We start from the raw sequence: 18,060 nt of genomic DNA on the forward strand, positions 1-18,060 counted from the left end.
TGCACAAGATGAAGCATACTGCTTTGTGGTAATATTTTGCAGATTCTGGATTCCACATTTTCTTTTTACTTTTAGCAATATTAAACTAACTTCAAATCAATCATATGTATGCTGAGGAGTAACTCATCTTTTCACAAAGTACCATAACTACAATCCTAAATTGAAAACTGCTCATTGACTCAAAATGTCAGTCATTGTCCAGATTAAGCTATTATGTCTAATGTGGTGTACACACGACCGGACTTTCCGGCAGAAAAGGTCCAACGGTCTTTCCGACGGACTTTCGATTGAGTTATGATGGACTTCCGAAATAACGTACTTGTCCACACACGAATGGACTAAAGTCCGTTCGAAAGTCCATTCATTTTGAACATGATGACATACGACAGGACTAGAAAAGGAAGTTCAATAGCCAGTAGCCAATAGCTGCCCTTGTGTCATAATTGGTCCGTTGGACCAGCACACAGACGAACAGTTTTCCCGATAGGAATTGAGTACGTTGGACAGATTTGAAACATGTTCTATTTCTAGGCCCGCCTGAATTTTTTTAAAGAAAAATTATCGAATTATCCCACACACAATCAGATTATCTGACGGAATGATTCCGGGATGGTCTTGTGTACGCGGTATTAGTGGTTAGACTGAGTCTGGCTGCCCACTCACCTACATAGAATAGTTGAGAAGAATCATGTATTCCATAATAATGTCAATACATTTAATTAAAGAGGACCCAAACTGTTAAAACACTACCAGAAAATTTTAGACGGGGTAAAGGACTAGTTACCAATACTTCCTGTGGTCTCCCTGCAGCTGATCTCTTACGTATTACTGACTTTTAGTGCACTGTGCCTCTGTGTTGAGGTAGAAGAGAAAAACGCTTTGTTTCCTTGTGTTAGCCCTTGTACACACGGTCGGAGATTCCGTTGGAATGTGTCCGATCGGAGCGTTTTGTCAGATATTCCGACTGTGTGTGGTCTGCATCAGACTGTTTCCGTCGGAATATCCGTCGGACCAACTTATCCAATTTGCCGGAAATATTTTCCGACAAAATGCTCCGATCGGACATACTCCGATCATGTGTAGAGAATTCCGATCGGACAAAGTGCCACGCATGCTCAGATCAAATTCCTACACCAAAGCTATTGGCTACTAGCGTGAACATAGTCCTGTCGTAACAAAATAACGGCATCACGTCGGATTTTCCGACAACTTTGTCCGACCGTGTGTATACAACAGTTTAGGACAAAATTTGTCGGACAAAATCCGACGGATTTGGTTGTCGGAATCTCCAACCGTGTGTACAAGGGCTTAGAACTGTCTGCCCTTATGTCTGGTGATCTGATAAGTGGTGGGATACTATTCAAAAAGCAACAGGAGAGATCACAAATCCACAGAATGAAAAGAGAAGCAGGGAGATCCTTGCACTGCAAATTCCTAGGTACAGTGTCCCCCCAGTGAGCAGCAAAGCAATATCACATAACCCTGCTTTAAATCTTGTGAGACTAGTAATCAGTATTACAGGCATATAGGGGTTTATTTACTAAAACTGGAGCGTGAAAAATTTGGTGCAGCTGTGCATGGTAGGCAATCAGTGTCTAACTTCAGCTTGTTCAACTAAGCTTTGACAATACAACATGGAAGTTGATTGGTTTCTGTGCAAAGCTGCACCAGATTTTGCACTCTTCAGTTTTATTAAATAACCTCAATAGTGCATTAGATGATCTTACACTGTAGATATAAATCTATGAAGTCCAAGGCAAAGGAGGTGTGCTGCAGTTTTTCAAGAGGGATTCTAGGCAAAGGATACATTTTAGGGGACTACTACTACAAATCTTTATTTTTTGTAGTTCAGTTAATTTTGTGCCATTTCCGAGTTGTCCTAGCATGCTCCACAGAATCTGGAATTTTGTGAAATAACACAATTGTGTGCTATGAAATGATGTAAACAAAGAAAATTGAAATTCATTTTACAGCTGATGTTTCTCATAAAATATTAATGTATCTGTAACTATACAATTAAATTAGGCTTTGTAATAATGCATAGTAAATCTATCAGTATCACATGATGGATCAGCTTTGGACTGAAATATGCAGCAAAAAAATATACCTGAAAGTTCGTAATAACTTTACAGTTTTTCGTACTAAATGTGCCTACATGATTGTTAAAATATTTTGTTGATTTTGGTGTTATATGCAAAAATCAGGCCTCAATGAAAACGTTTTACCAGTCTATTTCTGGGGAAAGCTGTATTTAAAGGCAAACTCCAGTGCTCTCCATCCCAGAGAACTCTCTCCTGGTGTGTTGTTGTTTTTTTTTTGTTTTTTTATATACTTATCTTTCCTGAAGTCTTCAGGCTGGTGCAGGTTGTCTTAGTAATGCCGTGCATCATTAAAGCAAAAATAAGGTTATTGGGGTCCTCAGGGCTCTTGCCATAATGTGCATGCGTGCACAGCATACAGTATTTGCACATTGATAAAAAGAAAAAAAGTTGGATCTGTATACACTGCTCCTAAAGCACCTCAAAGAAGCTGCTTGCAAGACTTTTTTGACATCCTGCCTGTGCAGTGCCCCATTGTGGAAGCACTCTGGCTTTCACACTGGGATTGCAGATGAGTCTTTTTTCAGGCGTTATTTTTAGCGCCTGAAAATGCCTCTACTGTGAAAGGAGTCTATGTGTTACAATTATACAGTAGTTAAAAGAAAAACTTATTTGTTGTGCTAACCATATGCAAAGAAAAAACGGTGCAGCTGCTCGTGTTAGCCTAAATACAAAAAAGCTCAAACATATATAATCCAAAAGATACAAGCGCGCATCCCCTAATATTCACTGATTCTCAAACAGTGAAAATATGTTTTAACAAATGTAACCGTAAACCACCTAAGTATCTATGTGTTACCATATGTAACTGTGTAAAAACAGTAATTAATATATTCCAATGAAAAAACCTGCAAATAAAAAAAACATCCATATGAACTGTGATCATGCCGTGAGGTCTGTGTTCAATATGTGCTATAAAGCAAATTCATTTTTATCCATGATAATATAAATGTATAACTGTCTAAAAATAATAATTAATATATTCACATAAATAAAATAAAAAACACAACCCAAGTCGTCCAGTTCATTTGGATGTTTTTTTATTTTCAGGTTTTTTCCTTGGAATATATTAATTACTGTTGTTACACAGTTACATATGGTAACACATAGATACGTAGGTGGTTAATGGTTATGGTTTATGGCTACATTTGTTAAAATATATGTTCACTGTTTGAGAATCAGTGAATATCGGTGGATGCACGCTTGTCTCTTTTGGATTAATTATACAGTAGTGCACTTACATTTACTAGAAACATGACACTTTGACATACTGTAGGTCCAGCAGGTGGCTCACTTATTAAATCCCAGTAGATGACAGCATAATGATAGTGTAAGGTCTTCCGCTGTAAAACCACGTAGGACGTCATTCCGGTCGTCCTGTCAGACAATTGCTGCTGTCCTTGCGGTCCCCAGAGGATACACCGCTTTACCCATAAGATGACAGTAATTCTAAGGTTGTCTGCTAAGCATGTGCATTTATGTAAGACATGAATGTGCAAGTCTATATTGTGTTCTGTAAAAAAGAAAAAAAAAAGATTATGTGTAGATAAGTCTGTTGTCTTTAAATTGTAGTGAAGATGATCTGATTGTTGTCAGTAAAAGCAGAGAGCAGGGTGCCCCATAAACTTGTGCACCTTTACATGTTGGAGTTTAAGCCCACATACTAGTTTAAGTCAATGCAAAGTGTAAATGACAATAGGGAAGAAGTATGTGAAGAATGCTCCTGATCAAATAGTTTCTGCAGGAAAACAGTATTGCCTGGATAACATTTTTAAACCTGTCTAGTTGATTGTAACCCCTGTAGAATAGTCAACTAGGCCTATCTATTAGTAATATAGACATGAGATGACCACTGCACTGAATATGGAACCTCCAATTTTGAGTCGCACATTTCATGTCTGTGACCAGCTTTACTATTATGCATTATTGAGGTGTAAAACAGTATTGTGGGATTATAAGAACAATAATAAGAACAAAGATGCTAATAAGATCCAAATCCAATCCAAAATCCTAGCAAATGCTATTTAATTCTTCAAACATTCACATGCGTTAATGTATATTTTCTAGGGTACTCAATGGCATAAGACTTTGAATAGGTAGGCAATGACCATGTCTATAGGTCAATAGAAGACAATAACAAATAAATCTGGACAACTATTGTTGGTGAACCATGGATTGGTTGAATGGATTTGACAATGCATATTAATGAAAAAAATCAGAATGATCCGCAAAAGTTGCAGTAACCATCTGATGTCTGTTCTCAAATTTATGGATTGCCATCATGTCTTTACTAAAAGACATTATATAGTTAAAGTCATTTTCTAAATGAGCAGTTCTCTAATAATAAGACCTTATGCACACCGACAATCCTGTGTATAACTTTTCTAAATGTATACCCTGCAAAGTTTAAACAACTTTTATACCCCCTTAAAACTTTTTTAACTTTTTACTGCATTTAGACGTTCCTACCACAATGTGTACGCTGCTCAGGCAATCAGTAGGTTGCTGACCGCTGCAAGTGCTCACCCCAGTTCTCCAACGAAAATGCAAATGAAGGAAGGAAGATGGTGGCACACCACAGTGGAGTCAAAATATTAGAAGTTCTTTATTGTCACCATGCCAGACAAAGACACAAGAACATAGTAGACGTGGTTCACACAAATCATAACACGTTGTGAGTAAGCAGGACTGGTTTGAGTAAAATGGTGACAATAAAGAACTTCTAAGATTTTGACTCCACCATGGTGTGGCAATCATAACTCTGTTTTCTCTAAACATAGCTAAACTAATCACAGCTAAATGCATATAAATGCACAGTATGAAAGGTTACCATTGAAAAAGCATTACATGCATTTATATGCTTTTACAGTAGCAATGTTCTCTAAATTCGATTTTGACAGTGCTAGTGTAAATGAGGCCTAAGACACTTGTTGTTCTGTTTGCACAGATTTATACTTCTGATTATTTAGTGTAATTACATGAATGGCCTTGGCATTGAATTTATTTTTAGGAATCTGTAAAATATTTGCCTTATTGCCTTAAATTTATTTTTCAGCTATATATGAGCAATCTTGTGAAGCATATAAACACAAAGGTGACTCCTCTGGATTCTTTTTCGTTGATTCTGATGGAAGTGGCCCTCTGGAACCATTTGTAGTTTACTGCAACATGACAGGTAACATATATGTCACCTTCATCAATAATTCCCACCACCTTTCAATAAATGTAATATGTATTACTTTCTAGTCATGAATACAGAACATGGATTAAAGTACTACGCTCTACAATTTTGCAAATTTAACCCGTTGGCAAACTGTTGTCCAGAAATGGAACAACTTATAGTTTGGGGTCTTCAGAAATAAACATTTAAAAAACAGTGCATATAACACTCATAAAACATTTACTGCAGAAAAATCAGTTACTGCAATTTAATACACGCGCACCAGGAAGATTCACCTCCAGCAAATGTTTAGTGAATGTCACATTCACTAATTTCAAAATGTACTTCAATATTTATCTATAAGCTATTCTTTTTTCTCATTTTGATCCCATGAAATGCTTTATGCATTTAGAGGTTATAGTCCAATCATTTTTGTTTGCTTGTTTGTATATAATAAACAGTAACATTTATGCTAGCTTCATAGATATTTTAGCGTTTACCTCTTCTAACATTTTCTTAGAGCAGCAGAGAAAATGTTTATTAAAGCTTTAAACTGTTCATGTGAGTATGGGCTGCATATATTTGCAAGGACAATATTTTACCAGGAATGTAATCCACCTTCTCAGCTTATAAAGCATAAGGTAGTTTCTACCTCACCCGCGGGAATTCATGAACATATGCTGATATTTTCATCCATTACTCAATGTTCACAAATGTAAGACAATTTTGCTGGTCTTTCCACCGAATATTTAACCTGACAGAGTGAAACATATGTTTATTTTAAAAAAACTAAGTGAAAAACTTTACATCCTTCATCCCACTTATTCCCATCTGTGGCAGATGCTTTTAATCTAACTTGTCTGTCACTTAATCACAATGCGATAGCATTATATCACCAGGAAAAAAATAATTGGAGGTTACTCTGGTTTATAGTACACATGCTTTTTTTTGGTTACCTTGGTATTTTAAATGAATTTCTCTAAAATTACAGCACTTTTTAAATGAGTATTTGATTAAAGAAATTTCAATTTTAAAGAAGAGGAAGTACAAAATAATATATAAACACAGCTGCCAATAATAGAAAAAAGATAAATATCATAAATGTCTAATAATAATAGTAATCATCATTATTACCACAATCATCATCATTAAGGCCCAAATACAAATTACTTAAATACGCCTTTAGGCTAGAAAATTAAATGTTGCTATGGAAGATTATTAAATATAAACATTTTTAGCCACCTTAATCCTATTGACTTTGACTTTAATAATTAAAGGTCTGGCAAATGTATACCGTATATCTGTAAAAATACCAAAGGTTTTCCTGTGTTGGCATGAACTTATTTAATTTAGGGTGAGGCAAGAGGGAAACATTTGCAAAAGATAACTAAAATGTATTATCTTTCAGACATTAGATCAGGGTTCTCCAGGCTATGGTCCTCCAGTTGTTCAGGAACTACAATTCCCATCATGCCTAGTCATGTCTGTGAATGTCAGAGTTTTACAATGCCTCATGGGACATGTAGTTCTGCAACAGTAGTAGTTTGTACTTTGGAGATTCCTGCGTTTGATGATCAGATTGGTGTGCTTTTAAGACTTGTAATTTTTCAGCAAAAATCCATGCCATTCAAAGAACCCATGTGAGGCATAGCTCTAGCTATGCATGCGACTGTTTGGAATCATATAGACAGGTAAGATGTGCAAGGCATAGCTAAACATTTTCATGAACTGCCTGCTTTTAGCACTTTGTGATTTCCAGTGGTTTCATGAGTGAAGGGCAGCACTAGCATAGCATGGGCAGGGCCACAGGAACAGTTGCCCTGGGCACAAAATTAGCAAAGATTCTGTTAAAAACAGGCAGTAGAATGATGTGTGTGTGCGCCCCCCCCCCCATTCTAGTCTTGCCCAGTGTGTACCCTCCTCTTTCTCTCTTTCTTGGGCAGTGTGGTCAGGTCTGGCTGAGTGGTTGTAGGTCAGAGAGGGTGAAGTTAAGCACAACAAACCATGCTCTTCAACTGAGTGTGTGGTAGTGCAATGCTTGGTGCAGTTGAGGATTGCTCTTATCTCTTTTTCTTCCTCAGCTCTGCCCCCCCCCCCCCCCCCAGATCACCACTGACTTGCATATTTTGCACTAAAACTCCTCCAACTACCAGTTATGCTGGCAGGGAAGGAGGATTATATGGAGCTGAGGTGTGCACAATAAAGTGGTTGTGACTGGGGGGGACAATGGGGGTGTACTGTTAGTGGGGTGCACACTCTGTTATAAAATCCTTTCGAACTTTTGTCACCATAGATGTTGGGAGTAATATACTGAAGGCAAATAGACTGCACTGTGGTGAAGCTCTGCTGGTTCCATCTTTCAATCACGTGCAAGCAAAAAAGCTGTTTTTTTTTTTTTTGTATTTACCTTGCACCTGATTGGGTATTCTTTGCAATGTGAAGCTCCATCACAAATTCACTAAGCTCCTGGGAAAATGAGTGCAATGGTATGTGCAAAGTGCACAGCTTATTTGCCTTTAGTAAGACTGTAGACAAGCATAATGTATACAATATGGTTTTGCATACTGACTTATGATTGTGATGACAAGATACAGTATATATTTAAAGAGCTCACTTTTTTTGAAAGTATAATTTTTGTGCAAACTTTAGAAACATTTAAACCTTTGATCAAGCACTGTTAGAAAAAAAAATGTTAAATATGTTTTAATACCTTTTAATACTTTATTTGTTGTTCTTTTACTCTAACTAGATACAGCAATAAGTATTTTGCATCACAATAATACAGAGCTGAACAAGGTAAAGAATTCAAATCGAGAGTTTCCCCATACAATGAATTTCAAATATTCTGCTGACATGGAGCAGCTCCAGGCTACAATTAACAATTCTGAACATTGCATACAGGAAATTATCTACCACTGTAAAAAGTCCCGTATTCAACAAAAGCAAGGTAATATACTTGTTTTTATTTTCTTGTTCAAAAAGTTTTTATTTATTTTTTATTTTTTAAAGCAGCTTTCAGTATTATGAGCTTATTTGTTTTATGATTTTATGCACTAGATGACAACAGCACTAGTCGTTTCTTTAATTTACCTGCGTCAGACATGTAGTATGGATCCACCTAGGGTCAAGTGGCACCAAATTAGTCTCTGGTAGTTGCCCATGGCCCATAAACCAATACATGTTCACCTCCTAATTTACTCCCTCCATTAATACTGCTGGAAGTCACCTCTTTTTAGCTGTGTTTGCTTAATTACAGAAATTGCCTAGTTTATTGTGTTATGTTCCTATGCCATTCATCCTGATTCTGCAATTGAAATATCACAAATGTTACTTAGCAAGACAAACAGAAATCTGAATTTTGTTGTTTATCCGATTAATCATATAACACTACAGGTAATGCACAAAATGTGATAATAAGCCACTGAATGAGTCTGCATTATATTTTTTCTTGGACTATTTGTCAATCTGTTGTCAGTTTTTTGGGTTGAGTCATGCCAGGCATTATTCAAACTAAAAAAGTAAGGACATCTTGCCGCAAAGAAGGGTACAGTTCTGAACTGAGAGTTAGCATTACAGCATTATAGCCAAAGTGGAATAAGGATTAGAAATAAGCTTTATGTTTATGCAGAACAGGGGTTTGAGGTGAACTGACATCATTCAGAGTTTGAAAAAACAGCCAGTTACATAGTTGGCAAGGTTGAATAAAGACACCAGTTTAACCTCAGTGAGTGTCTACAATTGTCCCTGTCCCTGTACATGGCACACTCACATCGGTCCCTACCCTCAAGTAGTCTGCAATCCAAGGTCCCCACACATATACTAGGGCCATTTTTGGACAGAAGCCAATTAACCTACCTGCATGTCTTTGGAGTGTGGGAGGAAACCAGAGTACCCAAAGGAAACCCACGCAGGGACAGGGAGAACAGGTAAACTCCAGGCAGGTAGTGTCGTGGTTGGGACTTGAGCCAGTGACCCTTTTTACTGCTAGGTGAGAGTGCAAACCACTACACCACTGTGCAGTTAATGCAGCTAATCACCACTACAGCAGTAGATTACCAATATTGCACTTTCAACCTTTTGTTAGGCATCCACGTCAATGCTGTAAGGCCAAGGCAAAACCATAATAAGATCATTCCATAGGTATACATGCCTGTGGCAGTAGAAGCAGGCTGTCCCATCTTTAATGCGCTGCCCACATCAGGAAACAAATTGGTGAGGCAGAACTTTTATGTTCTGCATCTCTAGGAAAACCAAAGTCTCCAGTGATTCTTCTCTCTTGATTTACAGCAAACATGTCGTTTTTATGTAGAGTACCAATAACTATATTGGCTGCATGCCTTCTGTCATGCCAGTCATTACTTTTACAGTGTATCAATTTAAAGGAAAAATAGCCTGGAGAGTGCTCAGACTCTCCCCAGCATAAAAGCATAAAACGGATCCATCAAACATTTCTCTATCTGTTTCTGATATTGCCTGTCCATTGTGAACCATGCTATGGTTATTTGGATATATTCTTGGTCCACTACCATGTCTAGGGGCCACTACTTGCTGGATGCTTTGGTGAGGATTTAGTGTGTGTACGTTTGGATAGAGAGGACAGTGATTGGAACACCTGTAAGGTTTTTGTTGATGTCTGGTGACTATGGTGGGATTTGTTCACTTTGGAGCGATTTCCTCTGAGTTCTTGTTTTGGCTATATGACAGGAAGTAGAGAGAAATCTCCCCAATGGGACACAGATGGCAAAAATAAAACTGGCAGGGCTTATAACCATCCCTTGCTCTATCCAAAATGAAAAAAGTTTTAGCTTTAGTTCTACTTTACGGGTTCACACACATTCCAATATGCAGACAGCACAGAGGGTCTACTATCCTTTTTCTGTGAAAATCGGGTTCTCTGATTCATAAACAGACTTTTTAACCAATTAAAACAGTCTGCTCTGCTCTCACTTACAATGTAGTTTTCTAGTTTCCAGGAATGTGTGACAGGGCTATGCCTTGACACTGTGTCCCTTTAGTATAGGTGCTGACTATGGTTTAGGGCTCTATTTTGCTGAGGAGTTGTGATGCCAGGGAGCAACAAGTGCATGGAAACACAAGGGATATGTATTTGTTTGCACTGACCTAATGTATTGAGATACTGGACTTGAGGCTGATATCCAGTATGGCCCAAGATGGGCTGCTTTATAGCCAGGAGGCTTTGATTTTGTGAAATGCTTTGTGTAACCTGCTGCATGGAATCTTTTAATTAATTTCCCTTTAGGTTCATCTACTGTATGTACATATCTAAAAATATATTTTTGTTACGTTGTAATGAGTCACATTTGAATGCTGCTTCCTCTAATTAAAACTAAGCAATAATAAAAAATAAAAAAAACATTCACACATGCAGAATGTAGTACTGCTGATGCTGTCCATGAGAATCTTATTCAATAACATTACATACACCTTTAAAGGCATCTTCATAGCATGTAATTTAGAGAAATGCTGTTTGTTGCCTTCAAAGGTACATGAAATGGAGGACCACCTCCTCCAGCCCCCTCTCCTCATATTGTTTTTTTTTTTTGACAATCCTAGGCCTAGTAGTCTTTAAAATGGCGGCCAAAAAATCGGCAAGGTTCACCCCCATAGACTACAGCAGAGTTTGGTTTTAAAGCAGAACTAAAAGTATCGGTACTCACCTTTCCCATGGTCCCCTGCCGGTGCTGGCATCTTCTCCTGTGTGCCAGTTTTTGGTCATCTTCATTGTCTAGCACAGTATGACATCACTCTAGTGATGCTAGCTAGTCATTCTGGCACACAGGGATCGGGCCGGCCACTGTAAGCTCAGCTGTGCATGCACAATTTCATTTCCATTCTGGAGATTGCTGTGAGATGGCAGGTAGGTGTAGTTGCTTTTTATTGTATGTCTCTTCTGCGATAAAATGCCTGCCCACAGTATGTACTGTATGTAAAATTAATTTCCCTTTAGGTTCACAATTTCTAGACTTCACTCTGGATTCAGTGAATCCCTTGTGAACCGAACCAAGGCATGTTCACTCATCCCTAATTCTTTAAAAATTATAGTATCAGGGAAAGAAATTAGAATCTTAAACTAGATTTAAAAGTAAAACTTCCTCCAAAAGAGGAAGTTCTGCTTGTCTGCCTCTTCCCCCCTCCTCTTAAAGTTTAAGCCCTGTTTCTTGGGGAGCAGTGGGAACCTGGTTTTGACAGGTCCCCACTCCCACTTCTGGTGGGATCACTGCAGCATTCTGAGTGGAAGTTTGGCCTCCCTCATTCCCCCCCAGCCTTCTGAGACACGTCACAGAAAGCTACACGACCATTCAAAAAATCGCAGCTCATGCATGTCTAGTGGCAAGCTACAAATAGTCACAGCCGGCATTCAAAAGTAAACATGGGCTGGATTCGAAGATGGCCAAAAAGCTGACTTGGGTGAGGACAGTGCTGGATCCCTGGGCAGATACATATCCTATTTTTAAAAGTTAGCAGATACAGTATGTGTAGCTGCTTTTAATTTTTTTTAACACTTTAAGTTAGAAAATGTACAATTTTATTATCCTCTTTTATTTTATAACAGAAGTTTTATAAATTTCAAAGGAACTAAAGGCTGTTCATACAGTAGATGAACTAAGAACACCACACTAAATTAGCCATGACAGTTAATATTTATTATGTTTCTGCTTTCACTTTACTAAAGAAATAGAGTGTCTGTTAAGAACTCATTTTATAATGATCATAGCTGTTTAAACATGTGAGGTTGTGCACCACATGCAATTCAATAATGGTCAGTCAAACAGTAAATAATATATTATAGTACAAACAGTCTATGAATTACTGCAATTATAGAAACATTAATTTTAATGAACTAGCTTGAGACCTTTAATGTAATGCACAGAACCCACAATCAATTTAACTAGTGGGAAAGCAGTTTAGATGGTGCTTAAAATTACTATTAAAAGAAAATAACAGTCTATGCGCCTGCAAATATACTGGTCACTATTATTTTTGAGCCAAAATGTGCCTGGGTTCTCTTCAAGGGAGGTTTGCTGATTAGTCAAAAAAAGTTTGGAAATTGTGAATGCTCCCCAAACTCTACTCCCCACAGGAGGGGGTCATGCAAATGTTGCTAATTTTTAAGGCTAATAGGAAAGATATTGTTAAACAAAAGGCATGAGAGCTAGGCAATATCAGGGGGAACATGCACTAATACAAAAAATAAAATGAAATATTGTTTGATGGGGAGCAGCACTTTTAAAAAAATCTCTTGAATGACTAAATTAAAAATGCACAATTCCTTTAAATAACATGCTTGGGGATACTCCAATCCTGCCTCCAAAGTGAAGCATCTGTATGATGTACTAACAGCTCTGTTGGTAAGCAAGTAGGTAGGGATTCCCTTCAACATTTATCCAAGATGAGGGTCAGTTATGAATTTTAAGGCAATTAAGTGAAATAAAATGCAGCACAATCCTCTAAATAAATATTATAATTGCATGTGAATTAAGTGTAATACCACTTATCTAATAAAAATAAATTAACAATGCAAATAAAGCAAATGAGTGAATATGAATGGTGGTGACACCTGTTACCGAGCAGGGTGTATTTATACACCTCTCAATCCAATATTGCAACAAAGAGTGTTATGCCTCAGTGCAAACTTACGATGACAGCAGTATGTGAACAATGGTGACACCCCCAATAATCGGACCCTCTGCTATGCAGGGTATGTCTGAACACCACTAAATCAATAATGCAACAAAGAATGTTATGCCTATAGAAACCCCTGCTATAAATATTCAGTACAATCTTACAATGACAACAGTATATGATCAATGGTGACACCCCAATGAAATTATGCCTGGTGGCCAGCCACGGTTCGGTTTCAAAAAGCATTCTGTGCACCTGACCCCAGACTGAAAACCGCAGCCGCACATAAAGTATGTGAACCTGGCCTCAATCAACATCTTCAACAACTTCTACGTGTGCTAAGTATAAAAGAAGGTCCACCAAGATGTTGCTCCACAATAAGCTGTGATGTGCCTATAAATAGTTCACCATGTGCAATCCTACACCAGCTGCACCACCTGCTCACCTTTATTATATGATATACATCTAGTATAGATCGATAAATGCTCTATGCACACAATTTCACTCCAGATATTACTCCAATAAGTGGCATGATTGGTAGTGATAGGTGGCACAGGGAGGTGGCACTGATAGGTGGCACATGGGGGCAATGATAGGTGGCACTGATGGGCACTGATAGGTTGTAGGGATGAGAGCAATGGTGTTCACCCATTCGCAGAACAGCAAACACAATGGGGCATTCGCGGGAAATTCAAGTGCTGCGGATCGCCCCATAATACACTGCAAGATTGCAGTGCATTGCGGTATGATGACTGGCCAAAGCATGCACCTGACCTGTATGCTTTGGCCAATTACAGCGTGCTCTGCTGAGAGAGCCATAATTGGCCAAAGACAGGGTGCAACTTTTATTGAATACAATAAAAGTTTATTGTGATCTGTAGGTTTAGTGTAAAGGTCAATAACTATGTGTTGTTCATTAATACTTAACAGAGTGTCCAAAAATGATATTTGGTTGTCACCAACTGGCATGTTAAACTTTACACCAGGGATTAGGGAATTTAATGCATTTAAAGATTCTAAGTCGCCCGACTGAATCGCAAAGGCATCTTCGATAAATCTATACCAACATGTGCAATTTTGAAAGAATACAGTGTAATGGTAAATAAATGCAATCTCTATCATCTGCATGCATACATTAGCATATGGGGGCAACATTAGAACCCATTGCAGCTCTGAGTATTTTTCTTTGAAAATAAAAAAAATAAAAATGTTTCCTCCAAAACGATCAACAGCAATTGTATCAAGAAGGTAATGTGTGTAGATGTATATTTCTTTGAATGAATCAATAATCATTGGCAGGCTTCTATCCCCAAATCATAGGGTATATCAGTGTATAGATTAGCCACATCCCAGGTAACTAATATTGACCTGGGTGGTACTGTTACAAACCTTTTGTAAAAAATGTTGAGTGTTTCGCATTGAGTGGTTTCTCTAAGGGGTTAAGAAATATAGAAAGCGGTGTAGTGATGGAATCAGTGCTTGAAACTATGGGACGTCCTAGTGGATTTAATGTGTCTCTATATATTTTAGGCAATACATATATAATGGAAGTGATGGGATTTTTTAACAGGGGCATGTAATTACAATGCTTGATATAATATTTCACAGCAGGGCCTGTACCTGCACCCAACAAGAGTAACTATGAGGGGTTACAGTGTTGTGGCACCACCACCCAAGACCCAATTTTTCTGCTCCTGTTTAACAAGGTCGTGTAGTTACAATTTTTGATATAATATGTCAACGCAGGGCCCGTTCCTGCACCCAACAAGAGTATCTGTGAGGGGTTACAGTGTTGTGGTACCACCACCACCACCCAAGGCCAAATTTTTCTGCCCTGTTTAATAGGGGCATGTAATTACAATTCTTGATATGATATTTCACAGCATGGCCCGTTCCTGCCCCCAACAAGAGTTACTGTGAGGGCTTACAGTGTTGTCGCACCACCAAAACCAAAAGCCCAATTTTTCTGCCCCTGTTTAACAGAAGCATGTAATTACAATTCTTGCTATAATATTTTACAGCAGGACCCAAGGCCCAAATTTCTTCTAGTATATAGGGCAGATCTGGGGGGCCCCCACGCTATTTAAAAAAACTTTGATGTGGGGTGCCCCTTAATATCCATACCAGACCTGAAGGGCCTGTTATGGATTTTGAGGGGACATCCACACCAATTTTTTTTGGGTATTTTTATCTCTATTGCTGGGATTCGACAATACATTACAGCCGCGTAATTAAATTTTAGATTTAGAAATGTAATTTTGCTGTGGCACTGTTATAAACATGGTAAAGTTGTGCTAATTTACAGGCATACTAAGGACAGGCCCCAGGCATGATATTTAAAGGAATATTTCATTTGTATTGTTTCACTTTAAGCATTATTAAAATCATTGCTCCCGAAAAAAATACTGTTTTAGGCCTCTTTCACACTGATGTCCCGTTCAGGCCCGCCTGTCAGTTTTTCAGGCGGACCTGAACGGGTGCTCCATAGAGCTCTATGGAGCGTTGGATGTCAGCGGTGACATGTCCGCTGACATCCGACCCGCTCCGATCCGAAAAAGTGTAACGGAGGAAAAAGCTATTTTTCCATCCGTCTGCGGATCGGATCGGGTGACGACGGGCACTGCGGTCCGTCGTCATCCGATCTCCCATAGTGGAGAGCGGCGCTGTGACAGGTCCGTCCCTGTGCAGTGTGCAGAGACGGAGCTGTCATCTCCCTGCTCAGCGGGGATCGGCGAAGTGATCCCCGCTGAGCAAACGGATATCCACGGGGCGGATCAGAACTGATCCGCCCCGTGTGAAAGGACCCTTAAACCTTTTTTTTTGCATTGATACATGTCCCCTTGGGCAGGACCTGGGTCATCCAAACACTTTTTATGGCAATAACTTACATATACGCATTTAAAATGAGCACTTTTGATTTTTCACATTCACGTCCCCTAGACTTTAAAGGTGTTTGCGTGTATACAACATTTTATTGCCTGTTCTCATGTTCTGCTGCAAACCAAACCAGGGGGTGTTTGGCTCATCCATAATAGGCAGTACTGATGGGCACTGATCAGGGCACACTGCTGATGGGATACTGATTGACAGCATTGATGGGCACTAATAGGTGGCACTAGTAGACACTGATAGGTGGCACTGATAGGCACTGGTAGGTGGCACTGGGGGGGGCACTAAATCAAAAAAGATTTGATTGAAAAAAAAATAGGTGGAAATGGTTAACAGCTTTCTTCTTTTCTTCACACTGACAGCATGAAGAGAAAAAAAGCCGGAAACCGGCTTATGTTTACTTCTGTGATCAGCTGTCTTTGATGACAGCTGATCACGTGGTAAAGGTCCCACTGTGATTGACCCTTTATCCTGCTCTGCGATCAGCGGAGTCCCAAGGATTTGGCAATCACAGAGTGGGCGAACCGAGAACAAGAGGACGTCCATGTATTCCCTCACGACATTTTAAGCTCACGCTATAGCTGTATTTTGGCTATAGCATGGGCTCAAAGTGGTTAAACTAAGGTGAAAGTAATATATCTCTTGCTACTGTGCATTCACATGCTATTTTTACTATACCCTGGTGCAGATAAAAACACCCATATAAACAACTGTGCTGTGCCTTTAAATATTTCACCATATGCACCCCTTCAAACTCACACTATCAGACCTCTGTTGGGGTCACTTCAGGTTGTGTGCTAATGTCATGGGCACCCAAATTGTTTCCTTTGAAGAAGTCATGGCGTAATGGTGAAACATGTCGGGACAGGATGTCAGTGCACTGAGTATCTAAAATAGGTGTTCCTAAAAGCATTAGATTCTTTGTTTTAACATTTAAGAGGTGTTTAGCTACACCCTGCTTCGCAAGGGGTGTCACCGCCATTCATATACACTAATTTACTTTATATGTATTGTCTTTTTATTTTTATTAGTGGATTACATATGATTCACGTGTATTTATAATTATTTGTAGAGGATTGTGCTGCAATTTATTTCTTGTAATAATTTACATAGGTGTAGAAACACATATCAATGCTAGCAGCAATCATTTAAAGAGGAAGTAAACCCTGATGAGTTTACTTCCTCTTTCATTCCCTGCAAAGGCAAAGCATAATGGACTACTATGCATCACATAGTAGTCCATTATGTGTCACTTACCTGACACAGGAGCCAGTGAAGTCACCGTTGTCCCCTGTAGTCTGGCGCATCCATCTTCTCGGTGGGGTCTCGCAGCTACGCCGCTGTCATTCGGCGAAGCCGCGATGACGTCACTCCCGTGCATGCGCATGGGAGTCGACACACCCGGAAGCTCCATCGTTGGAAATGCCACACTCAGTGCGCCTGCGCGTCGCTGTCTACGGCGCATGTGCTGTAGACAGCGGTGCCTGTATTCGGGCAAATATCTCCTAAACTGCATAGGTTTAGGAGATATTTCTTGGACCTACAGGTAAGCCTTAATCTAGGCTTACCTGTAGGTCAAAGTGTGTTTAAAGGGTTTACAACCACTTTAATCCATGAACTCACTGAGGTAGTATATATTTTCCATTGTGCTGTGTTTTTTACATTATTATTATGGATTTCAAGAGGATACCTCACAAAAAACAGTGTAGGGTTCAGCATGGCTGAACAAGAAAGGGGGCAGAAACAGTAAGTTTCTATATTAAATTGAATTTGTTAGTGCTGTATAGGCATGTACTGGCAATCGGGACTACAGGGAGTTTCCCGGTGGGCCGATGGCTCAGTGGGCCAGTCAGGTGCAGTCCTGGAGCCGCTCCTCTCTGACAGTGAGTGATCGCTGTTAGGAGGAACAGCTGCCATCACTTGCTGGAGAGAGCATTCGGCTTTCTGCTCCCTCCAGTCTGTAGGGGGAGATAGACAGCTGGTAGACGTTCCATCCTCTCTCCCTTTATCACTTGTCACTTATCATATGACTGGAGAGAGGAACGAGAAGCTGCCTTCAAAACTGTGAGTACACGTGGGAGGGGGAGGAGAGGGAGGACACTCTAATGTAAGGGCAAGTGTTGATGGAGACACTCAAAATTAAAGTGGGACGGTCATGATGAAGTCCAGGGCCAAATTTTTGTTCCAGCCCAGCCCTGGTACTGTATGAAGTGGTCAGATTCCACATTGCTTCCTGGTGTCAAGGATGCCACCCACTGGCTTTTAGAT

General features: G+C 39.3%; 1 protein-coding gene across 2 annotated transcripts in view; it reads left to right on the forward strand.

Annotated features, from left to right (window-relative positions):
• Positions 1–18,060, forward strand: part of CNTNAP4 (contactin associated protein family member 4) — a 524,353-nt gene that overhangs the window by 398,143 nt on the left and 108,150 nt on the right. For both annotated transcript variants that reach the window (XM_077474781.1, XM_077474782.1), the window contains 2 exons: positions 5,155–5,274; positions 8,009–8,206. In XM_077474781.1, coding sequence (XP_077330907.1) covers positions 5,155–5,274; positions 8,009–8,206 — 318 coding nt within the window. The remainder of the gene's footprint in view (positions 1–5,154; positions 5,275–8,008; positions 8,207–18,060) is intronic.

The sequence above is a fragment of the Lithobates pipiens genome, unplaced genomic scaffold, assembly GCF_037356315.1.
Source record: "Lithobates pipiens isolate NorthernLeopardFrog02 unplaced genomic scaffold, aLitPip1_a1.2 Scaffold_13, whole genome shotgun sequence".
Lineage (NCBI taxonomy): Eukaryota > Metazoa > Chordata > Amphibia > Anura > Ranidae > Lithobates > Lithobates pipiens.